Below are 25,818 nucleotides of genomic sequence, written 5' to 3'. Positions count from 1 at the left end.
CCCGTGAGGGTTGAAGCGTCTGTTAGCCCAGTGCACCAGTCAGTGTGTCATGTCCGTTCACTTTCACCTTCTTGTACTTTTACAGATGTTATTGGCCCCTTTCTAACAAAAGACAAGGTGTTCTTGGATTAACTGCTACTCATATACCTTAGGATGTATGAGAAAACCAGTATTCAAGAAGTAAAGAGAACAAAATAATGATCAAATGGGGTATAATGATGGGTATATGGGTATAATAAGGGTTGTTCTAAAACCCCCTCGACCCCCTCGACCCCCACGACCCACGACCCCTCGACGTCCGGGGGGTCGTGGGTCGTGGGTCGAGGGTTTTTTAGAACAACCCGTATAATACTGGGTACAATATGGGGATATAATAATGGGTATGATATGGAAGTATAATATAATATGAGAAAAATGACACAAAAACACTCTTGTTGCACATATTTGTGTGCGGCTTTCCGAAGCCTATAAAAAGGGCTTCAGGCCGGAAGTCTTGTAATATTTGACTGAGCAATAACATCTTTCTCAAATTGCGTTACTTCAAAGGAAACAGTTTCTCACAATGTTTTATATTATCAACCGCTCTCCATTGCTCGTTAAGTAAGTTTGTTATGTTAACTATTTTGAGTAATTACCAATAGTGTCCAGTACCTTTAACCAAGCTAAGATTTGACCTGTATGAACCGGTACAGACTTTGATTTAATCTAGGCCCCGACCTGTCAAAATATTGCAACCCTTTGCGTCATACCGCCCCCTTGTGTACAACTCCGTCCTTCCCCAAGTTGTCGTTTTTAGGCGCAGTTTAAGCCCGCCTATAATATGCACGTACGGTTTCCGTTGTTTAAATGATTTCCAGTATTTGAGTCTAGAATATACGCCTAAATGTCAAATACATTTGGCTTCCACCCTGGTGTACTTCCTGTGCCCAATTCGTGTAAGCACCAAAAACTTGCTAAGCGCAGAATATGCATTATTTAGCAGATACAGGTTGCCAGCCCAAAGCATGCATTGTTACGCCTTAGTGTTAAATGCATTGGCTTCCACCCTTTTCTACATGTATTTCCTGTGCCCAATATTGTATAAAGCCTGTAAAAAGCAAAAAAATTTGCTGATTACAGAATTGTACGCAATTGCATAATGCCTGTAAGCACAAAAAACAAAAAACTTGCTCAGCACAGAATAGTAATGCTTAGCAGAAACAGGTTACCAGTCCAAATTACATTAAGTGTGCATTGTTGTGGCTGGTGCCGCGTCAAGTTTTGCTAAGAAAAGAAATTTATCAAGTAGTTTTTTTTTGCTTCTAAAACAGCTTTATGGAATTTGGGCTCTTCCGTCGATTTCACAACAGAGAGTTCCTCACAAAACTCTTCTTAACTAAGGATGAATGTTATGACTTGAGACGAGTTAAAGTCCGTATACCAGGCGTTTTTAGCCGCATTGAACCCATCCTAAATAAGTTAGGACGAGCTTGAGATAAGGATTAATCCTAGCGTTTCGTGGCATCGGATGCTGGTCTCAATCATTCAAGTTGTCTAAAATTCATTGGACATCTTGCTTTCTTGCATCAATGACAAATTTGTTTTTGTTCTACAATTATTGCTCGTACGTGTTCGCCGGTTTGGGTTACACTTTGAAGAACAACACTTCATGTGAGTGTTGTTAAAGGCAGTGGACACTATTGGTAATTACTCAAAATATTTATTAGCATAAAGCCTTTCTTGGTGACGAGTAATGGGGAGAGGTTGATGGTATAAAACATTGTGAGAAACGGCTCCCTCTGAAGTGCCATAGTTTTCGAAAGAAGTAATTTTCCACGAATTTGATTTCGAGACCTCAGATTTAGAACTTGAGGTCTCGAAATCAACCATCTAAACGCACATAACTTCGTGTGACAAGGGTGTTTTTTTCTTTCATTATTATCTCGCAAGTTTGATGACCAGTTGAGCTCAAATTTTCACAGGTTTGTTATTTTATGCATATTTTGAGATACACCAACTGTGAAGGCTAGTCTTTGACAATTACCAATAGTATCCACTGCCTTTAAAGTTTTCTTTTTTCTCTCGTTGAGTGTCTATCAAAAGAGATGACTGACACAAACAATTTGGTTCGATGTTAACCAGATGCCAACCTCAAGGACTTGGGGACACATTCAACTTTCTCGAAGACCTTCAGTTTGATTTGTTACATCTGATAGATTTGTGGCCTTGTTTGGTTTTAAATTCAAGTCTTTTGACTGTATAGGATATTCAAACAGTAGAGTCTGTTATCTAAATCAGACGTAAAGTAACCGAACCAATGGAGTAAAAGCAACCTTGAAAGCTGAAGTGTCTTATTATTTGAGTGAGAAATTACCTCTTTCTAAAAAGATATGTTACTTCTGAGGGAGCCGTTTCACAATGTTTTATACCATCAACAGCTCTTCATTACTCGTTACCAAGTAAGTTTTTATGCTAACAATAGTTTCCAGTGCCTTTAAAGGCAGTGGACACTATTGGTAACTACTCAAAATAATTATTATCATAAAACCTTACTTGGTAACGAGTAATGGGGAGAGGTTGATAATATAAAACATTGTGAGAAATAGCTCCCTCTGAAGTGACGTAGTTTTCGAGAAAGAAGTAACTTTCTACAAATTTGATTTCGAGACCTCAAGTTTAGAATTTGAGGTCTCGAAATCAAGCATCTGAATGCACACAACTTTGTGTGACACGGGTGTTTTTTTCTTTCATAGTTTATCTCGCAACTTCGACGACCAATCGAGCTCAAATTTTCACAGGTTTGTTATTTTATGCATATGTTGAGATACACCAAGTGAGAAGACTGGATTTTGACAATTACCAATAGTGTCCAGTGTCTTTAACTATCTTAGGCCTGTACTCAACATATCTAATCCTGAGGCATATTTTTGAAGAGTGTGAGGAGGTTCCAAAAGTACGAGTCAGTTTTGAACTTCCTTCTCGTTGTAGGTCAAGTGATTAGTAAAAAGTAAGAGTACTTTGAAGTCATTGGACTGGGGGTCTGGTTGTGATTGTAATTGGCGGGCAATAGCCCCTTGACGCGTGGTTGCCAGGAACCTTCGAGATTTCCTGTTTCGAACTGTAGATATTTACAAGGCTCTACTTTCAAGGGAGTAATTCTCAAATCGAAAAATAGGAAACACCTTAATAAGTGAACTTTGTTGTAGTCACAGAGTGGGCGAGAAGCAAAATCTAGGAAATCACCTTAACTTATAGGCATTTGGGCACTGAATTGTACCATTGTCACATACCACAACTGAGTGCGCAGTGATGTTTCAAATTTTTAAAAGGACTACCTCAACGGCTCCCCCCCCCCACTAACCCGGCCCCACCGCCCGCCAATACTTTTCAGTTGATTAACGCTTACAAATACATTGCACGATAATTGTTTTTCACTCATCTCTTAAATTACTGAAGACTATCGTATTTGTTAGTTTGTTTATTCTCTTCTCGATATTGGTGTTTTACCGTTGTTTTGTTGATCATATACAGAAATACATTTAGAGACATTACGAAAACATTATAATATCCAAGTGTCATCCTTTGTTCTTAGATCGAATTGTTTCGTTTGAACTTACCTCTTTACTCCCTTTGAATGATTTGTGTAATTTAACTAGAAATTAAGCTTCATTAGTCGTCAAGTTTTTTGAGAGAAAAAAAGGGAAAATCCCACAGAGCAATGTTTTTAAAGGAGAGTTGTGTAAAGCCGTCTCACTGAGACGAAAATTATGTTTGTGATTTTGTTTCAATTTGTCGAAAGCGACAGCACCTCTGCAAATAGTATTTTGAGGGAAGCTTTCTACCATTATTATCTATAAACCGAAGTCCAATGTAAATCTGTTGACGTTTGTGCTTTGTGTGTCGTACAAAAAATACCCATCTTGAAATCAGTGTGCACCACACTCTTAGTCCATCACAAGTTTTTTACGATGACTTAAATCCTTTGGCAGCAAAAACCTCCATGTAACAAGTACTGTTAAAGTAGACAATGAGCTCGACAAGTGGTCGTTTGGAGTTTCAGGTCGGTGCTTGAAACGACGAACCGAAGAAAGACTGTGGAAAGAAAGGTAAAAAAAGTACGAACACTCCTTTGGCCTGACGGGGTGCCACTGGTACTTTCATGGCGTTATCTCAATGACCGAACAGCTATATGGTGCCCGAATGGTGCCTAATAGTACAGTTAGGGGTGAGTGTACTTTATTTGGTGTTTGCACGGTTTATGGTTTATGAAAGGATGAAGGCCACGTACCATGTACATATACCTGCTATCAGTGCCGTAATTATAGTACACATGCCTGGGATGTGTACACACACGACCGACCTGATGTACTCAATCAGCATTACAACACAGAATGGTCTGGCGCACTGACCCACCTCAGGTGCGCAACACTGCGATATGATTGGCCGTCTCTCAGCATAGTTTGCATAAGCAATTGTTCCAATACCTTACTCATGAGCCAATCAGGAGCGAGGACAGTGAAGATAGTCGATGATGATAACAGTATAGAGGCTGGATTCCAATGTTTTACATCACCTACATTTTGGGAGGAACGCGTTCCATATAAAAACCGAGGGATCAATTTGGAATAAGCAGAAAGGACGTCTTGTAGACCGATAAACAAACCGAGCTGAAATGCTGTGCAGACTTAACTTTTGCAAGTGACTAAGTTTTAATTCATCTCATAAATTGTCGAACCGGCTGAACTGTGTGATACCTTAAAAAACACACGCTCTATTTGTTGAAGTGTTCGCAGTAGAACTGAAACTAGCTTGTCAAACATGGTATTAGTAGATCTAGTGGTGTTTCTGGTTGCTCTCGTTTCCATCCTAAAATTTCTAGGGTGGAGGGCTACGAGGCACCTCCGACTACCCCCTGGTCCACGCGCCATTCCCCTACTCGGTAACTTCAATGTTTTCATGACCAACCGACCAATTTACAAGGTTCTGAAAGATCTTGCTGACAAGTATGGGAGCGTCTTCTCGCTCAGCTTGCCTATGGGTCGGTTTGTCATCCTCTCAGATGTAGATGTTATAAAAGAAGCATTTCAGAACCAGTCGGAAGATTTCTCCGGACGCCCGTACGTGTATTCAATCAACCTGATGACTCGTAATAACTGTGGCATTGCGTTCAGTGACTACAGTCCGGCATGGCGTGTACATCGCCGCACAGCGGCCCTAGCCATCCGGCATAACATCAAAGGACACAACTGCAAACCTACCTCGGCTAAGATCGTGCAAGAAGTAGAGAGACTGACCTGTATGCTGTCTAAGAAAGATGGCATGTACTGCGATATCAGTGATGAGCTGAACTTGGCAGTCATGAATGTAATTTGTGATATGACTTTTGGACAGCGCTACGAAATCACAGACACAGAGTATAAAGAAATCTTGGAGAGTAACAGAAAGTTCACTGCTGTTCTAGAACCTGGAGACCCGATAGACATCATACCAGCACTCAAGGTAAATATCAAACTCAATATTTTCAATTGATTTATTAATGAAATTAACGAACTTTTCCGTAGAGTGGAGGCTTTATCGTTAAAGACACTGGACACTATTGGTAATTACTCAAAACATTTGCTAGCATACAAACTTACTTGTAATGAGCAACGGAGAACTGTTGATAGTTTAAAACATTGTGAGAAACGGCTCCCTCTGAAGTAACGTAATTTTCGAGAAGGAAGTAAATTTCCCTGAACTCGATTTCGAGACCTCAGAATTAGATTTTGAGGTCCCGAAATCAAGCATCTGAAAGCACACAACTTCGTGTGACAAGGGTATTTTTTTCTTTCGTTATTATCTTGCAACTTCGACGACCAATTGAGCTAAGATTTTCACAGGTTTGTTATTTTATGCATATGTTGAGATGCACCAAATGAGAAGACTGGTCTTTGACAATTGCCGATGGTGTCTTTTATTTACCAACGTTCCAACTCGCGGAATAACCACACATTTGCATACTGCAATATATTGCTACAAGCAAAACTTCTTTGTACACATTAATATTGCATAGCTGTCCAACATGCCATAAATATTAAGCTCAGGAATTCATTTGAAAACTCGGATAAAAGCTTTTTCATCTGGAGGATTTTAAAGAACAATATTCATAAAAGACCCTGGGTGTATTATACACTGTAATATGTCACAGGCACGTTGCATGCATGACAGCTGGCGATTGTTGAGCAGTGTGTGAAAACGATGTATTGAATGACAAAAATATCAATACTAACAATGGAATTGATACAATAGCAAACGTACCTTAACTCTGTACTGTTTTGTATGGGACAATATATCATACACGAGAGTTATGACATTATCAAAAGTGCATTGGTACCAAATACTTTCGCACCTTTGCAATAGGCCTAGTTTTCAAAGACTGACTCACTTTTTTTTAAAGGGAAGGTACACGTTTGGGAATTGTCAAAGACCAGTCTTTTCACTCGGTGTATCCCAACATAAGCATAAAATAACAATCCTTGCAAATTTGGGCTCAATCAGTCATCGAAGTTGCGAGAAAATGATGAAAGAAAAACACCCTTGTTGGGCGAATTTGTGTGCTTTCAGATAGGAATAAAAGACTTCTAGCGATAAGTCTTGAATTATTTTAGTGAGAAGTTACCTCTTTCTCAAAAACTACGTTACTTCAGAGGGAGTTGTTTCCCACAATGTTTTATACTATCAACAGCTCTCCATTGCTCGTTACCAAGTCAGTGTTTAAGTTAAAGTCACCTGGGAAATATATATTTTTTTCTTTCAAACATAAGAGTATATGCTTACGAACAATAAAACAATTTTTTTAGTAATTGTTTGTCACGATTTATATGTTTAAAACATATATAAAGTTGTTTGGGGGCTGACTCCGCCTACCCCTTTTGTGACGTCAATCGAGGCAGACTTTGCCTGCAATGCGTATAGTAAACACACGTGCAAAGTACATGTACGTCCAAGTCGTGAGTTGGTACATTTCAAAAAGTGTTTTTCTGCATTCAGCAGCAATACACCTGGTCGGCATTGCCGGAATTTATTTTTGAAACGTACAAACTCTCGACTTGGTCCGTATATGTACTTTGCAATTGTGTTTACTCTACGCATTACAGGCAAAGTCTGCCTCGATTGACGTCACGAACAGCGCCCTCTCGGGTTGGGGTCTACTCTTAAATTTGTAAATAACATAAGAACTGATTTTTTTAAACCTTAGTTAACTGTTTATTCACATTCCACTCATCAAAACACATATATTAGTGACAAAAGCTTGATTTTGAAAAAATACCACTTCCAGGTGACTTTAATGTTTGTTTCGAGTAATTACCAAAAGTGTACCTTCCCTTTAAGGGAAGGTTTGGAATTTACAAGGAAAATATTGAGAGAAACTTAAAGTGTAGAGTTGTCACGTTCTGAAAGAAATATTACTCAATTGCAAATTAAATTCCACATTATAAATGTTGTTACAGTAACTAAGTAACCAGCTAATTTCAATGTTTTATAATAAGTTGAAAAAATATGTGATGTTCATTATTTTTCTGTATGAAATTTATAAAATATATTATGATATGGAGAGAAAGATCAGACAAAAAGTAATAATAATAGAGCTCACTCAAACAACAAGTTGACCGTGATTTGATTGTAAATTGAGGTGGTTTTTCTTCGCAATGCGTTTTTATTAGTACAAACGGCTTTAAGGGCACTATTTGTAATTATTCAAAATAGTTGTTGGCAGAAACGATTGAGAGTTGTTGACATTTTAACACATCATGAGAAACAGATCCCTCTGAAGTAACGTAGTTTTTGAGAAAGAGGTAACTTCTCACTAACATATTAAAAGACTTCAAGCCTGTAGTCTTTCGTTATATGCATCCTGAAAGCTCACAAATTTGTGCAACAAGGGGGGTTTTCCTTTCATTAATCTCTTGCAACTTCGATGACCAATTGAGTCCAAATTTTCACAGATTTATTATTTAATGCATGCATATGTTGGGATACACCGAGTTAGAATACTGGTGATTGGTTTAAATGTTTACAGCCTAAGATTTTAACTATTTCACCTGTGTACTGTTTTCTGCTGATTCTTACGATATGAACACTAATTGATAAGGGGGGGGGGAACTTCCGCCCCTTTATTGCTGACTGACTTGGTGGCATGTTGGTCCAAGCCCCAACGTCATAAAAGACCACTTTATGATAATATGCTTTAAGTTATGAAAAGTACATAATCGCTTAAAGTACAAGGCACTCGATGGGTTCTGTACAACTATAATACACTGCGTAGCCCTCTTGAACTTCAGCCACGACTTTGGGTGTACAATATTGACAGTTAACACTAAAAATCTCTTCAAAATCCGGTCGCACACTTGACGTATGAAAAGCCAGTTTGCAGATGATTGTGTAGGTCAACTTGTACACCAGTGATAGCTAACTACTCTGATAGCTTTGTAAATGCAGTTTTACCGGCCAAGTACGTAATGACTGGTTCGAGACCTTTTTTTATAGTGTAAGACGTCATTCACAAGTTGAAGAATTGAGGTTTCTATGGGGGCTTGAGTATTGTACAAACGGTGGCACGAATTGAATTAGGTTTGTTCAAGTGGTGGAGGGTATAGAGATGTTATCAAGGACATTGGGTGTCACTCAAATACCGTGGGAAATGAAGCTTGTGACAACACTTCCAGTACATCAATATTATACTGTACCAACTTAACACTTAACAACGGAATACTGATTTCAATCGTGCACGGATTTCCCGTCCAGCCTAGTTTTGGTTCAACTGATTGGAAATTATTTTGACTGCGAACGCGCCGATAATATTTCATATTTCTAGAAACAATAGACAATAGGGCAATAGACAATTGCTAACAAATAAGTGGAATTTATCAATTGTAAAATATAAGCCTAGACAAATTAGAATGGATTCGTAAAATTTAGAGCTTGTTTTCCCAATTTGGAAGAGAAAATGGCAAACGAAAATGTTGTTGCTTTAAAATCCTACTGTTTCGGACTATAATAATGACAATTTTAATCTAACAAAAAATGGAAAAAATATGATTGAAAATGACCTGTTCAAAGCCTTTTTGAACTTATTCGGATAAAATAAGTTAATTACAAAGAACTTTGGAAGGTTGTTTGAGACAGTTAGCAGCACGAAGATAGCCCCTGGTCACATCGCAACAATGACTTTAATATTGTTGAAATTGTGCGTACAAAATTGCTTGAGGGGAAATCATATTGATTTAAATGAATGCGTTTATTTAGAACTTTTCTTGATCAAGTTCACTGACACACTGTCCATTCAGCCGACATTGTGATTTGCAACAGTAAAGAAATGAACAAGGGCTATTTAGGATAAACCCCGCCCTATTTACGTCTCGGAGATTTAGTACATGCTGGCAAGTAAGAAGGGAAAACACAGGCTGTAGTTTGTAGGTGATATTGGGGGGGGGGGGGGGGTGGGGGGTGTAGGGCTTCAAAGTGCAAGTGGGGCTAAGCTTTTAACATGGCTGTGGTTTAGGGGGAGGGTGTTAGTGATTATTGATAGTTCCGGGCGTGTTGAATTATTCCAGCCAGGGCCCAATTTCATAAAGCTGTTTAGCAGAAAATACTGTTTTGAAATTTTGTTTTGCTTAGCTAAAACTGAGTGGGCACCAGTCACAAATATGTAAACTTAGTGTAAATTTGGCTAGTAACCTGTTTCTATTAAGCAATATTTTGTTTTTGCTAAGCAAGTGTTTGTGCTTACTGGCTTTATGAAATTGGGCACAGGACACTTTTTTCATTAAAACTGCTTAACGGCTGATTTTGTGCTTACAGTTCATTTTCCATTTTGTATAGCGCTGGTAACCGTATTCAAGCACACGAAAATGCATGCTTGCATTCCGGTGCCCGAAAAAACACGACGTCACAACGCAAATCCATGGTAAACGCCTAAGATGGCCGCCTAATTGTTTTGCCAACTCTTTTTCAAAATCAAAATCAAAATTAAATCTTTTTAAAAAACTACGTTACTTCAAGGGAACCGTTTCTCACAATGTGTTATACTACCAACAGCTCTCCGTTGTTAATTACCAAGTCAGTTTTTATGCTAACAATTGATTATTCGGGGGTAATTACCAATAGTGTCCAATGCCAGTGTTCAATGCCTTTAAAGCCATTGGACACTTTCGGAACAGAAACAAAAATAAAAGTTTACAGATTTACAAATAACTTACAGGGTTTACAGAAGGAATGGTGAAAGACTTGTCTTGAAATATTATTCCGTGAAATGCTTTACTTTTTGAGAAAACATTAGAACAATATTAATTCTCGATATCGGAAAAAAGGGTGGGTTTTCCCGTTATTTTCTCCCGACTCTGATGACCGATTGAGCCTAAATTTTCACAGGTTTGTTATTTTATATATAAGTTGTGATACATGTGGACCTTGGATAATACTGTTTACCGAAAGTGTCCAATGGCTTTAAACTATTTGAAGTTTGTTTCATCTTCTTCAGATATTCCCAAGCAAGAAGCTTCGTATGGTGCAGGAAATCGTTGACATGCGAGATTCCATCCTTCAGAAGAAATACGAAGATCACCTCAGCACCTTCGACCCCGACAACATCCGGGACCTTACTGACGCATTTGTGGCGGCCATGTTGGAAAGCAAGAATGCGGGTAGTGACATCATCTTGACAGATGACCACGTTGTCATGGCAATGTGGGAGCTTTTCACTGGTGGTTATGAGTCCACGTATAAGACGCTAAAGTGGGCGCTGATCTTCCTACTGAATAACCCACAGGTAAAAAACAACAAAATAAATCAATAACCCAAACTCATAAATCAAAATATTTGATTATAAAAACAGTGCTGTCAAAATACCTGGGGGAATTTTTGCTTCCTTTTCGGTCACTGAATGCAATTAAGGTATTTAGACGATGTAAGCGATGATAAATTGAAACCATACTTAAAACTATCCTGTGGTATTCCATTGGCCATTACCACACCATTTCCCTCCTCAACGACCACACTAATGGTCTCTGCTGGCCCTCGCTCCCAGACCTACATTCCAAAATGATTTCAATTGACAGACAAACTGTTTGAAAAGCTTCCAGCCTCTGCAAATACTAAGTTGACACGTCAAGGTGAACAACTAGTATTAATTTGTGACTTACTATTTGGATGTAAAGAGATCACCCTTGCGGGTAAATCAAGAGACCTTGCTTTAAACTACAATACCGAGTAAAATTCATTTGGTGAAAAGGAGACCACCCGGATTCTATTCAATGTTTTCTCAATCTTTAAAAGACACTGGACAATATTGGTAATTGTCAAAGACTAGCCTTCGCAGTTGGTTTATCTCAACATATGCATAAAATGACAAACTTGTGAAAATTTGAGCTCAATCGGTCGTCGAAGTTGCGAGCTGTCCCTTATATGGATCTTCAAAAAGAGTGGTGGTTATTTCACTCTTTTAGAGAGGTTTCACTCCAGGACAGAGTGAAAAACCACTCAAAAAGATGCAAACTTCAATCTAAAAGAGTGGAAGACCACTCGAAAAAGAGTTGTCCTTCATATGGCTCTTCAAAGAGTGCTTTTTCACTCTTTTACATTAAGAGAGTGTAATCCCTAACAGAAACCTTAGAAAGATCTGTAATAACATGTTTAAAATATATATCAAAACTTTTAAATTACAGGTGCAAACGAAAATTCAAGAAGAGTTAAGTGCAGCGATTGGAAATCGACTACCACTATGGAGCGATCGGCAAAGCCTCCCTTATCTTGAAGCTACAGTTATGGAAACATTAAGACGTAGCTCATTCTCATCACTCAATGGGCCAAGAAGGGCTATATGCGACACCAAGTAAGTTATATAAAATAAAATCAATTTATTTACGAAATAGTTTTTACAATTGCAACATTTGAAGGATGTTTAATTTCCCGAAGAGATATATATAGGTTTTCTCGGTCAATTTCGGAAAATGAGCAGCCAATTTAACCACCAGCTTATTCTATTTGGTACGAAATTGAATGCTACTATAAAAAGGGTCATTCGATTTCGTTTTAAGACTAGTCAAAATGTACTTTTACGTTATTCGATTTAACAAAATAATCATTCAATTTAACAATTCATCAAAGCAGCATTCAAATTCACAGACGCTTCTTGAGGCGTGTGTGTCACGAAAAAGAATGACGATACGCTAAATTGAACAGAGTGCTAAAGGAATTTGACTCGACTCAAAACGAAATTGAACTGCCGAATTCTGATTTGAAACGCAGTAACAACTGGAGAGGCAAAACAGTTTTAATTCGAACGCATGAAAATGAAATTGACTGCTCATTTGCCGAATTTGACCGAGAAAACCTATATTAACGGGTTTTGATACCCTTTGTAGACGATGTCTTTGACCATGACATGAATCCCTACTCACTGTGAATGAAGATGTATGTAATAATATGATCTACCTGTTGAAGTTTCAGCTTCATTAGTTGTCAAGTTTTAAGAGGACAAGAGTGAAAATCACTTAGCGATATTTTCAAAATAGTCGTTAATCCGTTAGTTCATGGTAAAGTAATTTTCGTCGAAAATCATTTTTGTGAAATTGTTTAACTCGTATCTCAAAAACTACATTATCTCAGCAAGTAATATTTCAAGGGAAGTTTTCTACTATCATTGTGTTTAATCGTGTAATGTAAGTGGAAGTTTTTGTTTTGTCTCGTACAAAAAGTACCCAATCTTAACCGACTATTTATTTTTCTTTCAGAGTGCAAGGCCTTGATATCCCCAAGGACACAACAGTCTTCTGTAACCTATGGTGGGTTCATCACGATCCGAAGCACTGGAAAAACCCCTACAGTTTCCAACCAGGTTGGTATTCTAATCAAAATGATAATACGTCAACAAACTCAAGTTTTCTCTGTCCATTACGGATCAGGCGGCCTGACTTGAGAAAAGCAATACTTAAAGACACTGGTCATTATTGGTAATTGTCGAAGACCAGTCTTCTCACTTGGTGTATCTCAACATATGCATAAAATAACAAACCTGTGAAAATTTGAGCTCAATCGGTCGTCGAAGTTGCGAGATATTAATGAAAGAAAAAACACCCTTGTCACACGTAGACCTCAAATTCTAAATCTGAGGTCTCGAAATATAATTCGTGAAAAATTACTTCTTTCTCGAAAACTATGTCACTTCAATAGTGTCCACTGCCTTTTAGCTTGAAACTTGGCGGAAAACAACCTTCCTTTAAGTGATATTGTTGTTTAAAACAAAACTTTAAAAAGTTTCAACGGAAAAGGAGTTAACATCCTTTCTTGTAGCTTTATCTTCGCGTTAGATTGGGGGAAGAGGGACGATGAAAACTTGAAAAAGAATTCGAGAGTTTTGAACCGATTTTCGTCAGCGACTTTGTGGTCAAATCCCATTCCCAAATCGACACCCATGTTTTACATGATATACATTAATATGATTTACTGTTTACAAACACAATTGTTAAATGACATCTTCTGTTTCTATATTTTATAGATCGCTTCTTAGACAATGACGGCAAGGTCTTCACACCCAAGAGTTTCATGCCATTCTCAGTTGGGCGTCGGGTTTGCCTGGGTGAGAATCTAGCTAAAATGGAGCTGTTCATGTTCCTTGGGGGCATCGTACAGCGATTTCATCTAAAGACCCCCTCTGGGGAGAGCCCGCCCGATTTCGAACCTTTGCCGGACATGATGCGATCTCCACGATTCTTTCGCCTCCAGGTTGTTAAGCGATGAGATAAATTGGTCTTAAAGGGACACGCTACCATGGACCGGGCGAGTTGGTCTATGAAAAGCGTTTGAAACCGTTTGTCATGAAATGCATTTTGGCACAATTTCATAGAGCTGCTTAAGCACACACAAAACATGCTAAGCACAACAAATTTCTGCTTATCAGAATAAGGTTACCAGCCAGAACTACCATGTGATATGTACCATTTGTGATTGGTATCCTGCCCATTTCTGCTTAGCAGAGAGTTGTTAATCAATATGTTCTTGAGCAGCTTTATAAAATTTGGCCCAGGTTAGAAAGATGTTGAAGTGAAATATAGTTATCCACACAAATATGCTCGGTTTTTATTTGACTTTGCGAACTAACACGGTCGGCCATTTTGTGTTGAGTCAAACAATCTTCACAAATTGGAGTGTTGTGTTAGTTCACGACGTAGGCCCTATACGGAAAACACTTTTCATAGACCAACTCGCCAGGTCCAAGGCAACATGTCCCTTTAATACAAAGCAAGAATGCTGCAAACTATATGGCACTCTTTATAACTCAAGGGGAATGATTTGATTGCCGATAACAATTTAATTAGTTTGGGAATACTGAATGTACTGAATTTAAAAAGAATATCTGTGTACAAATGGATGAGACGAGTTACCATGTACAGGAATACTGCTTTATTTTAGAGATGTTAATAAATTTAATTTAAACATAAATCTTTATGAATAACTTTGTACAAAATAATGAAAATGATAATAATGATATATTTGGAGATTGGACATTAAAGACACTAGACACTATTGGTTATTGCCAAACATCAGTCTTCTCACTTGGTGTATCTCAACATATGCATAAAATAACAAACCTTTTGAAAATTTGAGCTCGATTGGTCAATTATTGGTCGTCGAACTTGCGAGATAACAATGAAAGAAAAAACACCCTTGTCACACGAAGTAGTTGTGTGCTTTCAGATGCTTGATTTCGAGACCTCAAAATCTAATTCTGAGGTCTCGAAATCAAATTCGTTGAAAATTACTTCTTTCTCGAAAACTAAGTCACTTCAGAGGGAGCCGTTTCTCACAATGTTTTATACTAACAACCTCTCCCCATTACTCGTTACCAAGTAAGGTTTTATGCTAAAAATTATTTTGAGTAATTACCGACAGTGTCCACTGCCTTTAAATAATACTTAACTAGAATAAATATTTTATAGAGTATAAAATGATTCAAGGGTTCATTAGCAGGGCTGATGCAACTCGACTTTGTTTATTTATGCGAGGCATGGCTATTCGTGCCGTATGCATGTATGGATATTTTTTCGTATTTGCTGAAGGAACAACCCACGTCTTTCCTGAAAACATGAGCCCAAATAATGTATATTCGATTGATAGTGGGAGCCTTTCGCCGAGGCGTTCGTGGCTTTGGTAGCTTTCACCTTACAGAGCTGCTATCCCAAATTAGAAACTGATGGAACGGGAGACCACCGAGTGGGGCAGCTTTGCCACTCGACTCGCGTGCGTAGTCTCCCGTTCCAGTCGCTTGGGATGACGGCTCTATACGAAGCTGTCCAAAGCTATGAAGGCATTGACTAAAGAATAGATAGAGAGACTGAAGAGGGGTGAGCATTAATGTAGTCAGTCCTTGATTGGTTTTACACTCGTCTATGGCTTTTTAGTTTTTCAATTATTTGTTAGACCAATGTGGTTAGTATATACCTCGCCCCAAAATTGCAGAGCAGCGAAACATACATATTTGCTGAGAATAAACAGGTCTGCGTTAAGCGGAAAGTCTCTTCGCGAGGTTGGAAGTTGTGAGTTAAAAAACAAACATTTACTAGTAGTCAGGAGACCATACAAAAACAGCACCGGTATAACAACATTACATTTACTTGGAGTCTGGAGTCCAGACACAAGCAGGGTTTCCTGTGGTGTAGAATTCACATCCTCCAACAAATTTCCTGGTTTTTAAAGATTCCCTTTTTGGAATCGACTTTGAGAACAGTTTCCCACTAAAAGCACTACGACAGTGGACTTGTTGGTGTATCAAACAAAAATTGCGGGAAGGTGTAAACCACAATTGGTCTTTTACTCAGAATGCTATGCTAAGTTTTTCTATGCTAAGCAAATCTGTTTGTTTCAAACTTTACATGCAACAAATTTGGGAAACTCGTCATTTTACTTGGAGGGCGCTCATTCCATAGCAATACTCACAAAAGTAAAACATATCTGCAGTATTCAAATGTTCATATAAATAGTTTCTTTAACTTTTACATTATTAAACCGCATATGCAAGATTACTGTTAAACATAATCAATGTCTTCTGGTTTGTAGATATTTTTGCGCATAAAAATGATCCAATTGTACATGACAACAGATAGGCTTTCCAATCTTCCCTAATATGGCCACATGGAAGTGAGATTGAAACTTTAGAATTTGAAGGTCACTTAACCATAAGAGGAGTATTTTAAAATGATCCTTAAAGTTATAAGAATTTGATAGCGAAGTGGTGCTTTTAAGGCATTGGACACCTTTGGTAATTGTCAAAGACCAGTATTCTCACTTGGTATCCCAACATATTCATATACCATAACAACATTTTAACTCGTCATCTAAGTTGCCACAAAATAATGAAAGAAAAAACACCATTGTTGCACAATGTGTGTGCTTTCAGATGGCTGCAAATGCTTCAGGTCTGAAGGCTTTTATCAGATTCAAATACATGTACCTCTTTCTCAAAAACTATTACCAATAGTGTCCAGTGTGTTTAAAGGCTATACCAGCAGATTATGACCAAAGTATCAGATATTCTGATATCTTCGACCCCATCTAGTCTCCATCTATTATATTTTTACAATCAGTAAGACTGCAACCTACTTTTTCCCAATGATTTGATAAAATAATGTTAAACTGTATGTTCATATAACAAAACGTATTCAGCAAAATGTTTTTATTGTAAAAACAAAAGGATGATTTTAATTCGTGAAAATAATGTAGTTGGAATGAATAATGTCCATTGTTTTTTCTCAATTATATTCATTCGACACACCAGCGACTGCATTCAAGCCAACATGCTTTCTTTGCTGCTGTTGTATATTTACAAATTTACAAGATTTGTCAAAAGGAATTGTTAAAAAAAGAATTAATTTCAATCTTGGCAGATTGTATTCAGCCTTAATTTTCAACCCAAATTAATCATGTAAATATAAAAAAAAGTGTCAATAAAGATTTGTATTTTATGAATGAATATCTCTGATATGATTGTTGTCATCTGTCCTGTAATTACACCGATGCCACGGCGGTCATGGACAACCGTTGCCCCTAGTCTTGGCCTCGGTGCCCTTTCAACACTCTCCCATAGACTTTAAAAATATTTTTACAATGGCAGCGCCCTTCGCAAAATGAAAGAATAATGGCCTTACCCTTTCAAAGATTAAATTCCTGGCCTGCACTAAATGCAATAATTTCAACGCCAAATTGTAGCAATTGTAAAAATAAAAATAAAAAACCTCATGTGAAAAGACTTGTGACCATATTTTCCTTTATTGTTTATGTTCTCTTGCAAAATCTTGTCAAACATTGCTACATTTTATAACCATGCTAAAATTACGCAAGAGGCATCAGTTAAATTGCTGTCGTATGAATAGCATTATAACATGTATCTTTTTAAACGAAGTTAAAGACACTGGACACTATTGGTAATTGTCAAAGACTAGTCTTCACAGTTGGTGTATCTCAACATATGCATTTAATAACAAACCTGTGGAAATTTGAGCTCAATCGGTCGTCGAAGTTGTGAGATAATAATGAAAGAAAAAAACACCCTTGTCGCACGGAGTTGTGTTCTTCCAGATGCTTGATTTCGAGACCTCAAATTCTAAATCTGAGGTGTCGAAATCAAATTCGTGGAAAATTACTTTTTTCTCGAAAACTACGTCACTTCAGAGGGAGCTGTTTCTCACAATGTTTTATACTATCAACCTCTCCCCATTACTCTTAACCAAGAAAGGTTTTATGATAATAATAATTTTGAGTAATTACCAATAGTGTCCACTGCCTTTAACGATATCAATGTTCAAGTTTCAAAGCTCGTTTATTTCCACAGCATGAAAAAGTAAAAGACATTATCACTCAAGATCAATCAGTTGAAAGAATACAGCCTTATACAGTAAAGATATATCAAGATGAAAATAAATAATGACACTGCAGAGGGATCCATTTTAGAAGCAGAGCTTGTAGGCAATGGTCATAAAATACATGCATTTGAATTTGAAAAAAAAAAAATTTTTCTGACATTCGAAAGGACCTGTCCTAAGCAAATCAAACCATGCATCTAATGTTGATATTCGAACTTTGATGCTAGGAAGGTGGTAGAGATAGCATACTCTACTGGTAACTTCAAGATGTGGATATATATACCCTTGGGATTTTGTTTAAAAAGGTGCAAGAATTGAGACGCAAACGACAAATGCAAACCGAGTCCGGGAAAAACTATCGCATCAGATATTGGTAACTTTAAGATGTGCATATACGCTTGAGATTTTGTTAAAGGCAGCGGACACTATTGGTAATTGTCAAAGACTAGCCTTCACAGTTGGTGTATCTCAACATATGCATAAAGTAACAAACCTGTACAAATTTAAGCTCAATTGGTTGTCGAAGTTGCGAGATAATAATGAAAGAAGAAACACCCTTGTTACACGAAGTTGTTGTGCTTTTAGATGGTTGATTTCGAGACCTCAAATTCTAAACTTGATGTCACTTCAGAGGGAGCCGTTTCTCACAATGTTTTATACTATCAACCTCTCCCCATTACGATACCAAGTAAGGTTTTATGCTAATAATTATTTTGAGTATTATTACCAAAGGTGTCCACTGCCTTTAAGATGTGGATATATATACCCTTGAGATTTTGTTTAAAAAGGTGCAAGAATTGAAAGGCAAACGACAAATGCAAACCAATTCCACGAAAAACTATCGCAACAGATATTGGTAGTAACTTTAAGATGTAGATATGCGCCTGAGATCTTGTTTTAAAAGGTGCAAGAATTAGGTTAGACACAAACGACAAATGCAAACTTAGTTCAGAAAAAAACTATCGCATCAGATTCTTATAACTTAATTTAAAGATGTGGATATAAGCTTGAGTTTTTGTTTTAAAATGTGCAAGAATTAGGTTAGACACAAACGAAAAATGCAAACCGAGTCCGGAAAAAACTATCGCATCAGATATTGGTAACTTGTGCATAAACGCTTGAGATTTTGTTAAAAAAGGTGCAAGAATAAAGTTAGACGCAAACAACACGTATGCAAAGCTATCGCATCAGATACTGGTTACTTTAAGATGTCGATATATGCTTTAGATTTGTCAACAAGAAAAAAGTTAGACGCAAACAACACAAATGCAGACCTGAGTTCAGGAAAAGCTGTCGCATCCAGATGCCCGCACGTAACCCTTCGCTACTTCGCCTAAGACGGTAGCCGACCTATTCAGAATTGTCGTTGACCTATCGGTATAGATATTCAAGTAGGCTCCTGTAGGTAAAAGATTCGCTTGACTACCAAATCTACCTTCGGGTTTACTCTCTCTTTTATCTTATGCCCCAATTCCTTATTCAGATTTTGTTTTCATGGTTGCGCACGGTACTATCGGAGGAGTATTTTTTGCTCTGGTTAAGCTTCCTTTGGTTTATATTTCTTGAAGTTATTGAAGGGACTCGTGTGGTAGCGGCCCTTGGACCCTAGGGCGGCTGTAAGCGGTGAGTGACCCCATATAATCATGCTGTACTATGTAGATCACTCTCAAATACTATATTGGGGTGAACGTGCTATAGGAACACAGTGTTCATATGATTGATATCACTGCTAGTAGGGCGTCATTGACCAGGCACTACTTTATTGTGCAATAAACAGAATAAGAGGTTTCTGTGATATGAAGTCTTGTAGACATATTTCAACCATTTCAAAAAAACACACACACCATTATTAAATTATTTATCTTTTTACTTTTTCGCAACTGCCTTATGTGTATACTAAAACCCGTCGTCTTGTAAATTAAAAACAAGAATTAAAAAAAAAATATGAAATAGGGAACAGTTCAACTTCACTGTTCACAGCCATTAGAGTTGTTGTACTGCGTTTTGATGTAGTCTCAATTAATGGTAGAAAGCTGTGCATACCGTTCATACTCGTCTATTCTCTTGATGACAAAACCTGGTATACATCAATCACTTCACATCATTTCCCTTCATTTTGTCGCAAACAGTACTCCAAGGCCTACCACTGGCATCCTTCAAAACAATCTATGGCATTTGGAGAGTTTTACCTTGGAATCTCATTTACGTGCGCCATATTATCTGGACAATTCTAACATGCCTAGTTTACGAGCTTTTTAGTATAAATAAAGGGGTGCACTATTTCTAAGAATGTTTAGGGGTTAACGGACAACAGGCTTGATTTGTGTGGATGTTTAGTAAAAGTTTGCCGACAAAAACAGAGTTTGGGCTAGCTTGAACATCTGACGTCACACTTTGAGGCTCGTGAATTTACGCCAGAGATCAGGGCCCAATTTCATGGCTCTGCTTACCGCCGAATTCTGCGCTTATGATCGCGATTCTCCGCTTACGTGCAAGCGTCGAATTTCTGCGCTAGCCTTATAAGCGTAGAATGCCTAGTAACGTGAAGTACGCACGCGCAGAAGCCCAAATTCGCCGCTAACCCGTGAAATACGCTTGCCGTAAGCACATAATTCCCTGCTTCCGTAAGCGCCGATTATGTGCTTACGGTAAGCAGAGCCATGAAATTTGGCCCTGCTGTGAGCCCACGTACATAATCACCTTTGACCTCGCATCATTTCACATGGCTTTCATGGTTCTGGAGATTCGCAGTTAAATTCGACGTACATGTGTCTACATGTAAAGCCAATACCTGTCCACAGGGGACCAGGGACAGGTATTCGTAAGTTGCACATACCTCGCCAACAGAGGGCCGATTGTGTCCACAGTGTTTAATATGATTTTGATTGAGGATTATGAATAAGCCGATTGGGTGTTGGGGAACAGTTTATCATCAAGAGCTGTAAAAGTTGGCCTTTAACTAAAGGAAACAAGGTAAACACGTAACATGAATCACGTACACACTGATGACGTCATCGTGTATCTGTACAGTCACCATGGTCGACTGTAGTACGTGAGATCTGTCAGATTTGTGTTTCTCAGTTTTCGGTGATGTAGTTTTTAAGTTTTGCGATTCTTGAGAATGCATTTGAGTTTGAGGTTTGATGGAGCATACCAAAATGAGCGAGTCTAACACAAACAAAATCTGATCCGAGAAAACATGATATGTATAGGTAAGACGTTTGTGTACTTTTTGTACGACACAAAACACAAACGTCCACAGGTTTACAATAAACGTATACACGGTTTAATATAGGCGGTAGAAAACTTACATTGCAACATTACTTGCTGAGGTGATGTGGTTTTTAAGAAATGGGTAAAACAACTTCTCGAAAAATAATGTTCGTCTCGTAGTGAGTTCCTTGCTCTATATACGGTGAGACGGAAGATATTTTAACACGTATAACGGATTGACATGACTCTCCTGAAAATATTGCTCTGTGATTTTTTTCAAAAACTTGTAATATAAAGCTGAAATTTCTACAGGTGAAATGACAATCTTCATTCACAGTGAGTATGGATTCATGTCATGGTCAAAATAACTTGATCTATACAAAAGGTCTCAAAGCCTGAGTGAAACTGGGGCCAGCAACCGCTCGATAACTGCATCCATTTGCCCCGACACAGCCTGTGGCAGACCAGCACTGCTGCGATACTGATAGAATAATAGTCCATTAGCCCAAATAGCTCCGAGTTCAGTAAACTGCTGCGCGCCAATCCAAAGCCGTCTATACGGGTGACTGTACTTTTTGTCGGGTACAGACTAGCCCCAGATTATCTACACGGGCCTTAGTTCAATTGTCCATATCTTACAAAACCAACTGCTTTTTTTTTGTTTATCGCCACCTTTGACCCCTCATTAGAATTTTTTATAAACATGCGGCTGATCTCGATGAAATCTTAATCTGATTTTTAAGGTTTCATATTTTTTGGGTGTGTGCCACTCTACGGCTGTTTGACGTGCATATTATTCTTGGAACTCGAACAGCGATAATAGGCTAATTACAGGGTCATTTTGTAAAGAAACGAAATGACCAAAACAAAATAACGAGCTTCAAAAGAGTGCGTTATCTTTACATTACAGGAAATATCTGCTTAAAAAATAATTTAAACATGACAGGTAAACAGCAATTCCTGCTTATGGGTTAGCGCTCATTGTTTTATTACTGGGCTAAATGTTTGTGGGAAAATAGAATTAGGAGTTGTAAACTGCTTGTCAACCAAAATAACCTATGGTATAAAAGTGCAAAATATAGTTAATAGCCTGGCGTTTCGACCAATGGATAGTCTTTCTTCTGCTAGGTTCGAAACGTCAGGCCATTATTTGTTTTTTTAATTAATGGTTGTATGTGCATTGTCTGGATTGTTTAAAGGCAGTGGACACTATTGGTAATTACTCAAAATAATTATTAGCATAAAACCGTTATTGGTGACGAGTAATGGGGAGAGGTTGATGGTATAAAACATTGTGAGAAGCGGCTCCCTCTGATGTGACATAGTTTTCGAGAAAGAAGTAATTTTCCACGAAGTTGATTTCGAGACCTCATATTTAGAACTTGAGGTCTCGAAATCAACCATCTAAACGCACACAACTTTGTGTGACACGGGTGTTTTTTTCTTTCATTCATATCTCGAAAGTTCGATGACCGATTGAGCTCAAATTTTCACAGGTTTGTTATTTTATGCATATGTTGAGATACACCAACTGTGAAGGCTAGTCTTTGATAATTACCAATAGTGTCCACTGCCTTTAACTGTATTTGCACTCGCTTGGTTGATTATTTGTACAAAAAAGACATGCTATAGGCATATGCATTTTATTTCTTAATTTACCTTGTTGTCATAATATTAGTGAAGAACCAAACAGAGACATCAGTGCCCAATTTCATGGCTCTGCTAACCGTAAGCACAGAATCGGCGCTTACGGAAGCAGGGAATTCTGTACTTATATTACGGCAAGCGTATTTCACGGGTTAGCGGCTAACTTTGGCTTCTGCGCGTCGTTACTATAGTCATTCTACGCTTACAAGACTAGCGTATAAATTCGGCGCTTGCACGGACGTAAGCAGGGAATCGTGAGCGCAGAACTCGGCGGTAAGCAGAGCCATGAAATTGAGACGTGTGCCCAATTTCATAGAGCTGCTAAGCACACAAATTTGCTAAGCATAAAATTTCTTCCTTGATAAAAACAGGATAACCAGCCAAATTTTCACGTGATTTTCAGGATAAGCAAACAACAGCTGAATACCAGTAACAAGCAATATGCAAAAAATAGAAATTTAGTCGATAATCCTGTTTTTATGAAGGAAGAAATTTCATGCTAAGCAAATTTTGGTGCTTAGCAGCTCAATGAAATTGGGCCCTGCATGACGGAGGTAGACTACAAATAAAACGGTTCCCCCAATTCTTCTTGACATCAAATAGCCACCATAATGTCTGTATGTAGCAATGGACCCTTGTGGCTTCGTTAAAAGAGCGGGCCAGAGGTCTCAGAAATGACAGATATGTTATTAATCGCAGTTATCTCAAATATTTTCTGGCAAATAATGCGGTCGTAAAAGTCAGGAAAGCCCATGGGTTTTGCATGGTATGGTAGCTCTTTTTTAGTACAGATCAACTGTCATATTATGTTTAATCCAAGTTAAAGACACTGGACACTAATGGTAATTATCCAAGACCAGTCTTCTCACTATAGGTGTTTCTCAACATATGCATAAAATTACAAATCTGTGAAAAGTTTAGCGCAATTGGTTGTTGAAGTTGTGAGATGACTATGAAAGAAAAAAACACCCTTGTCACACGAAGTTGTGTACTTTCAGATGCTTGATTTCAGCACCTCAAGTTCTAAATCTGAGGTCTCGAAATCAAATTCGTGGAAAATTACTTCTTTCTCGAAAACTATGTTACTTCAGAGGGAGCCGTTTCTCACAATGTTTCATACCATCAACCTCTCCCCATTACTCGTAATCAAAGGTTTTACGGTAATAATTCTTCTGAGTAATTACCAATAGTGTCCACTGCCTTTAAGGTGTTCATACAGGAACAGATAAAAATCGCAACGAATTTACTTTTGACTTTTACTTATTGTAAACTAAGTTGATTTATTTGAACAAGGCACTTCTAAACCACATTTTGGCTGGTCATTTTGTGGACCTTGAAATGTGTTTTTCGAAGATTGAGCATGACCCAAGGGCTATACGGTCAAACACAACACAATTCAAAACCCTGAGTCATAAAGATATAGCATAAGTTTGTTTATTTCTTTGTTTGTATGGTCGTTGGGGTGCTTGTTTTTTGTTTTTCGTTGAGGGTGTTTGTTCGTTTGATGGATGTGTTTGTTTGTTTGTTGTTGTTTGCTGGGATATTTGTTGATTGTTTGCTTGTTTAATGCTTGATTGTTTGCTGGAGTGATTTATTGTGTTTTGTCTCTTTTGCTGTTGTCATTGTCGTGTGGCGTTGTCGTTGTCCCTGTCGCAGCCGCTACCACTGAGGGTTTGTTGGGGCAGTGTAGCAGACTTCTTTAATAACTGTTGACTACATTTTGGCGGATGTATAGTGCCTGAGCCAAATGAGAACCCTCATAAAATGATGTGTTCTTAAACACTAATATTGTCACTTTTTAAAGGCAGTGGACACTATTGGTAATTACTCAAAATAATTATTAGCATAAAATCTTTCTTGGTGACGAGTAATAGGGAGAGGTTGATGGTATAAAACATTGTGAGAAACGGCTCCCTCTGAAGTGCCATAGTTTTCGAGAAAGAAGTAATTTTCCACGAACTTGATTTCGAGACCTCAGATTTAGAACTTGAGGTCTCGAAATCAACGATCCAAACGCACACAACTTCGTGTGACAAGGGTGTTTTTTCTTTCATTATTATCTCGCAAGTTTGATGACCGATTGAGCTCAAATTTTCACAGGTTTGTTATTTTATGCATATGATGAGATACACCAGCTGTGAAGGCTAGGCTTTGACAATTATCAATAGTATCAACTGCCTTTAATGATAAAGTTACAACAATTCAAATTAAATTTGGAATTTGTTTCTAACTGCATAAAAAACAAAGAGTCACCTATTCTCTGAATGTATCAAACAGTAGCTAAGAGGCAACTACCACACGGACATTTCGGGGTAACCTCATTTTATGAAATCTTACACTTTTTAAGAAGGCGACACCGCTTGCTAAATCACGAATTCAACCTTCAAGATCACCTAGTAAGGGGACTATGATGTTAAAGGCAGTGGACACTATTGGTAATTGTCAAAGACTAGCCTTCACAGTTGGTGTATCTCAACACATGCATGAAATAACTAACCTGTGAAAATTTGAGATCAATCGGTCATCAAAGTTGCGTGCTTTCAGATACTTGATTTCGAGACCTAAATCTGAGGTCTCGAAACCAAATTCGTGGAAAATTACTTCTGTCTCGAAAACTATGGAACTTCAGAGGGAGCTGTTTCTCACAATGTTTTATACCCTCAACCCCTCCCTATTACTCGTCACCAAGAAAGGTTTTATGCTAATAATTATTTTGAGTATTTACCAATAGTGTCCACTGCCTTTAAGAGGAAAAGATCTGTTACTGGATCCGGCCCTGCATGTCTTTCAAAGATACACTTCACAAGGGAAAGACATTTCGAACAAACCATACAAATAGGCCAGGTTGTTGTTTTGAAGTGGCGCCTGTAGAGAAAGTACAGTCACCTTTTGGGTGTATACAGATATCTAAACGTCCTGTATGGGTCGGTCGTTCCCCCGTTGTGTCCCTCGTCCCCTCCCCAGGGTGTTCAGTTGAACCAACACTGTGTCTATTGCTGGCATTTCTAATCGTTTATCAATGCCAACATGCTAAGCTGCAAGAGAAAGAACTCTCTCCAATGCCGAAGTTGTGTCCTCTTGTTAT

General features: G+C 38.0%; 1 protein-coding gene across 1 annotated transcript; it reads left to right on the top strand.

Moving 5' to 3' along the window:
- Positions 1–4,495: 4,495 nt before the first annotated feature.
- LOC139952611 (steroid 17-alpha-hydroxylase/17,20 lyase-like) lies at positions 4,496–16,978 on the top strand. The gene is made up of 5 exons (XM_071951802.1): positions 4,496–5,478; positions 10,499–10,786; positions 11,682–11,848; positions 12,750–12,853; positions 13,514–16,978. The coding sequence occupies exons 1-5, from the start codon at positions 4,798–4,800 to the stop codon at positions 13,753–13,755; spliced, it is 1,482 nt and encodes a 493-aa protein (XP_071807903.1). The 5' UTR covers positions 4,496–4,797; the 3' UTR covers positions 13,756–16,978.
- Positions 16,979–25,818: the final 8,840 nt, after the last annotated feature.

This window comes from Asterias amurensis, chromosome 20, assembly GCF_032118995.1.
Source record: "Asterias amurensis chromosome 20, ASM3211899v1".
In the NCBI taxonomy this organism is placed as follows: domain Eukaryota; kingdom Metazoa; phylum Echinodermata; class Asteroidea; order Forcipulatida; family Asteriidae; genus Asterias; species Asterias amurensis.
Note: the sequence above shows the minus strand (reverse complement) of the source record. Positions and strands in the feature narration are given on the sequence as shown.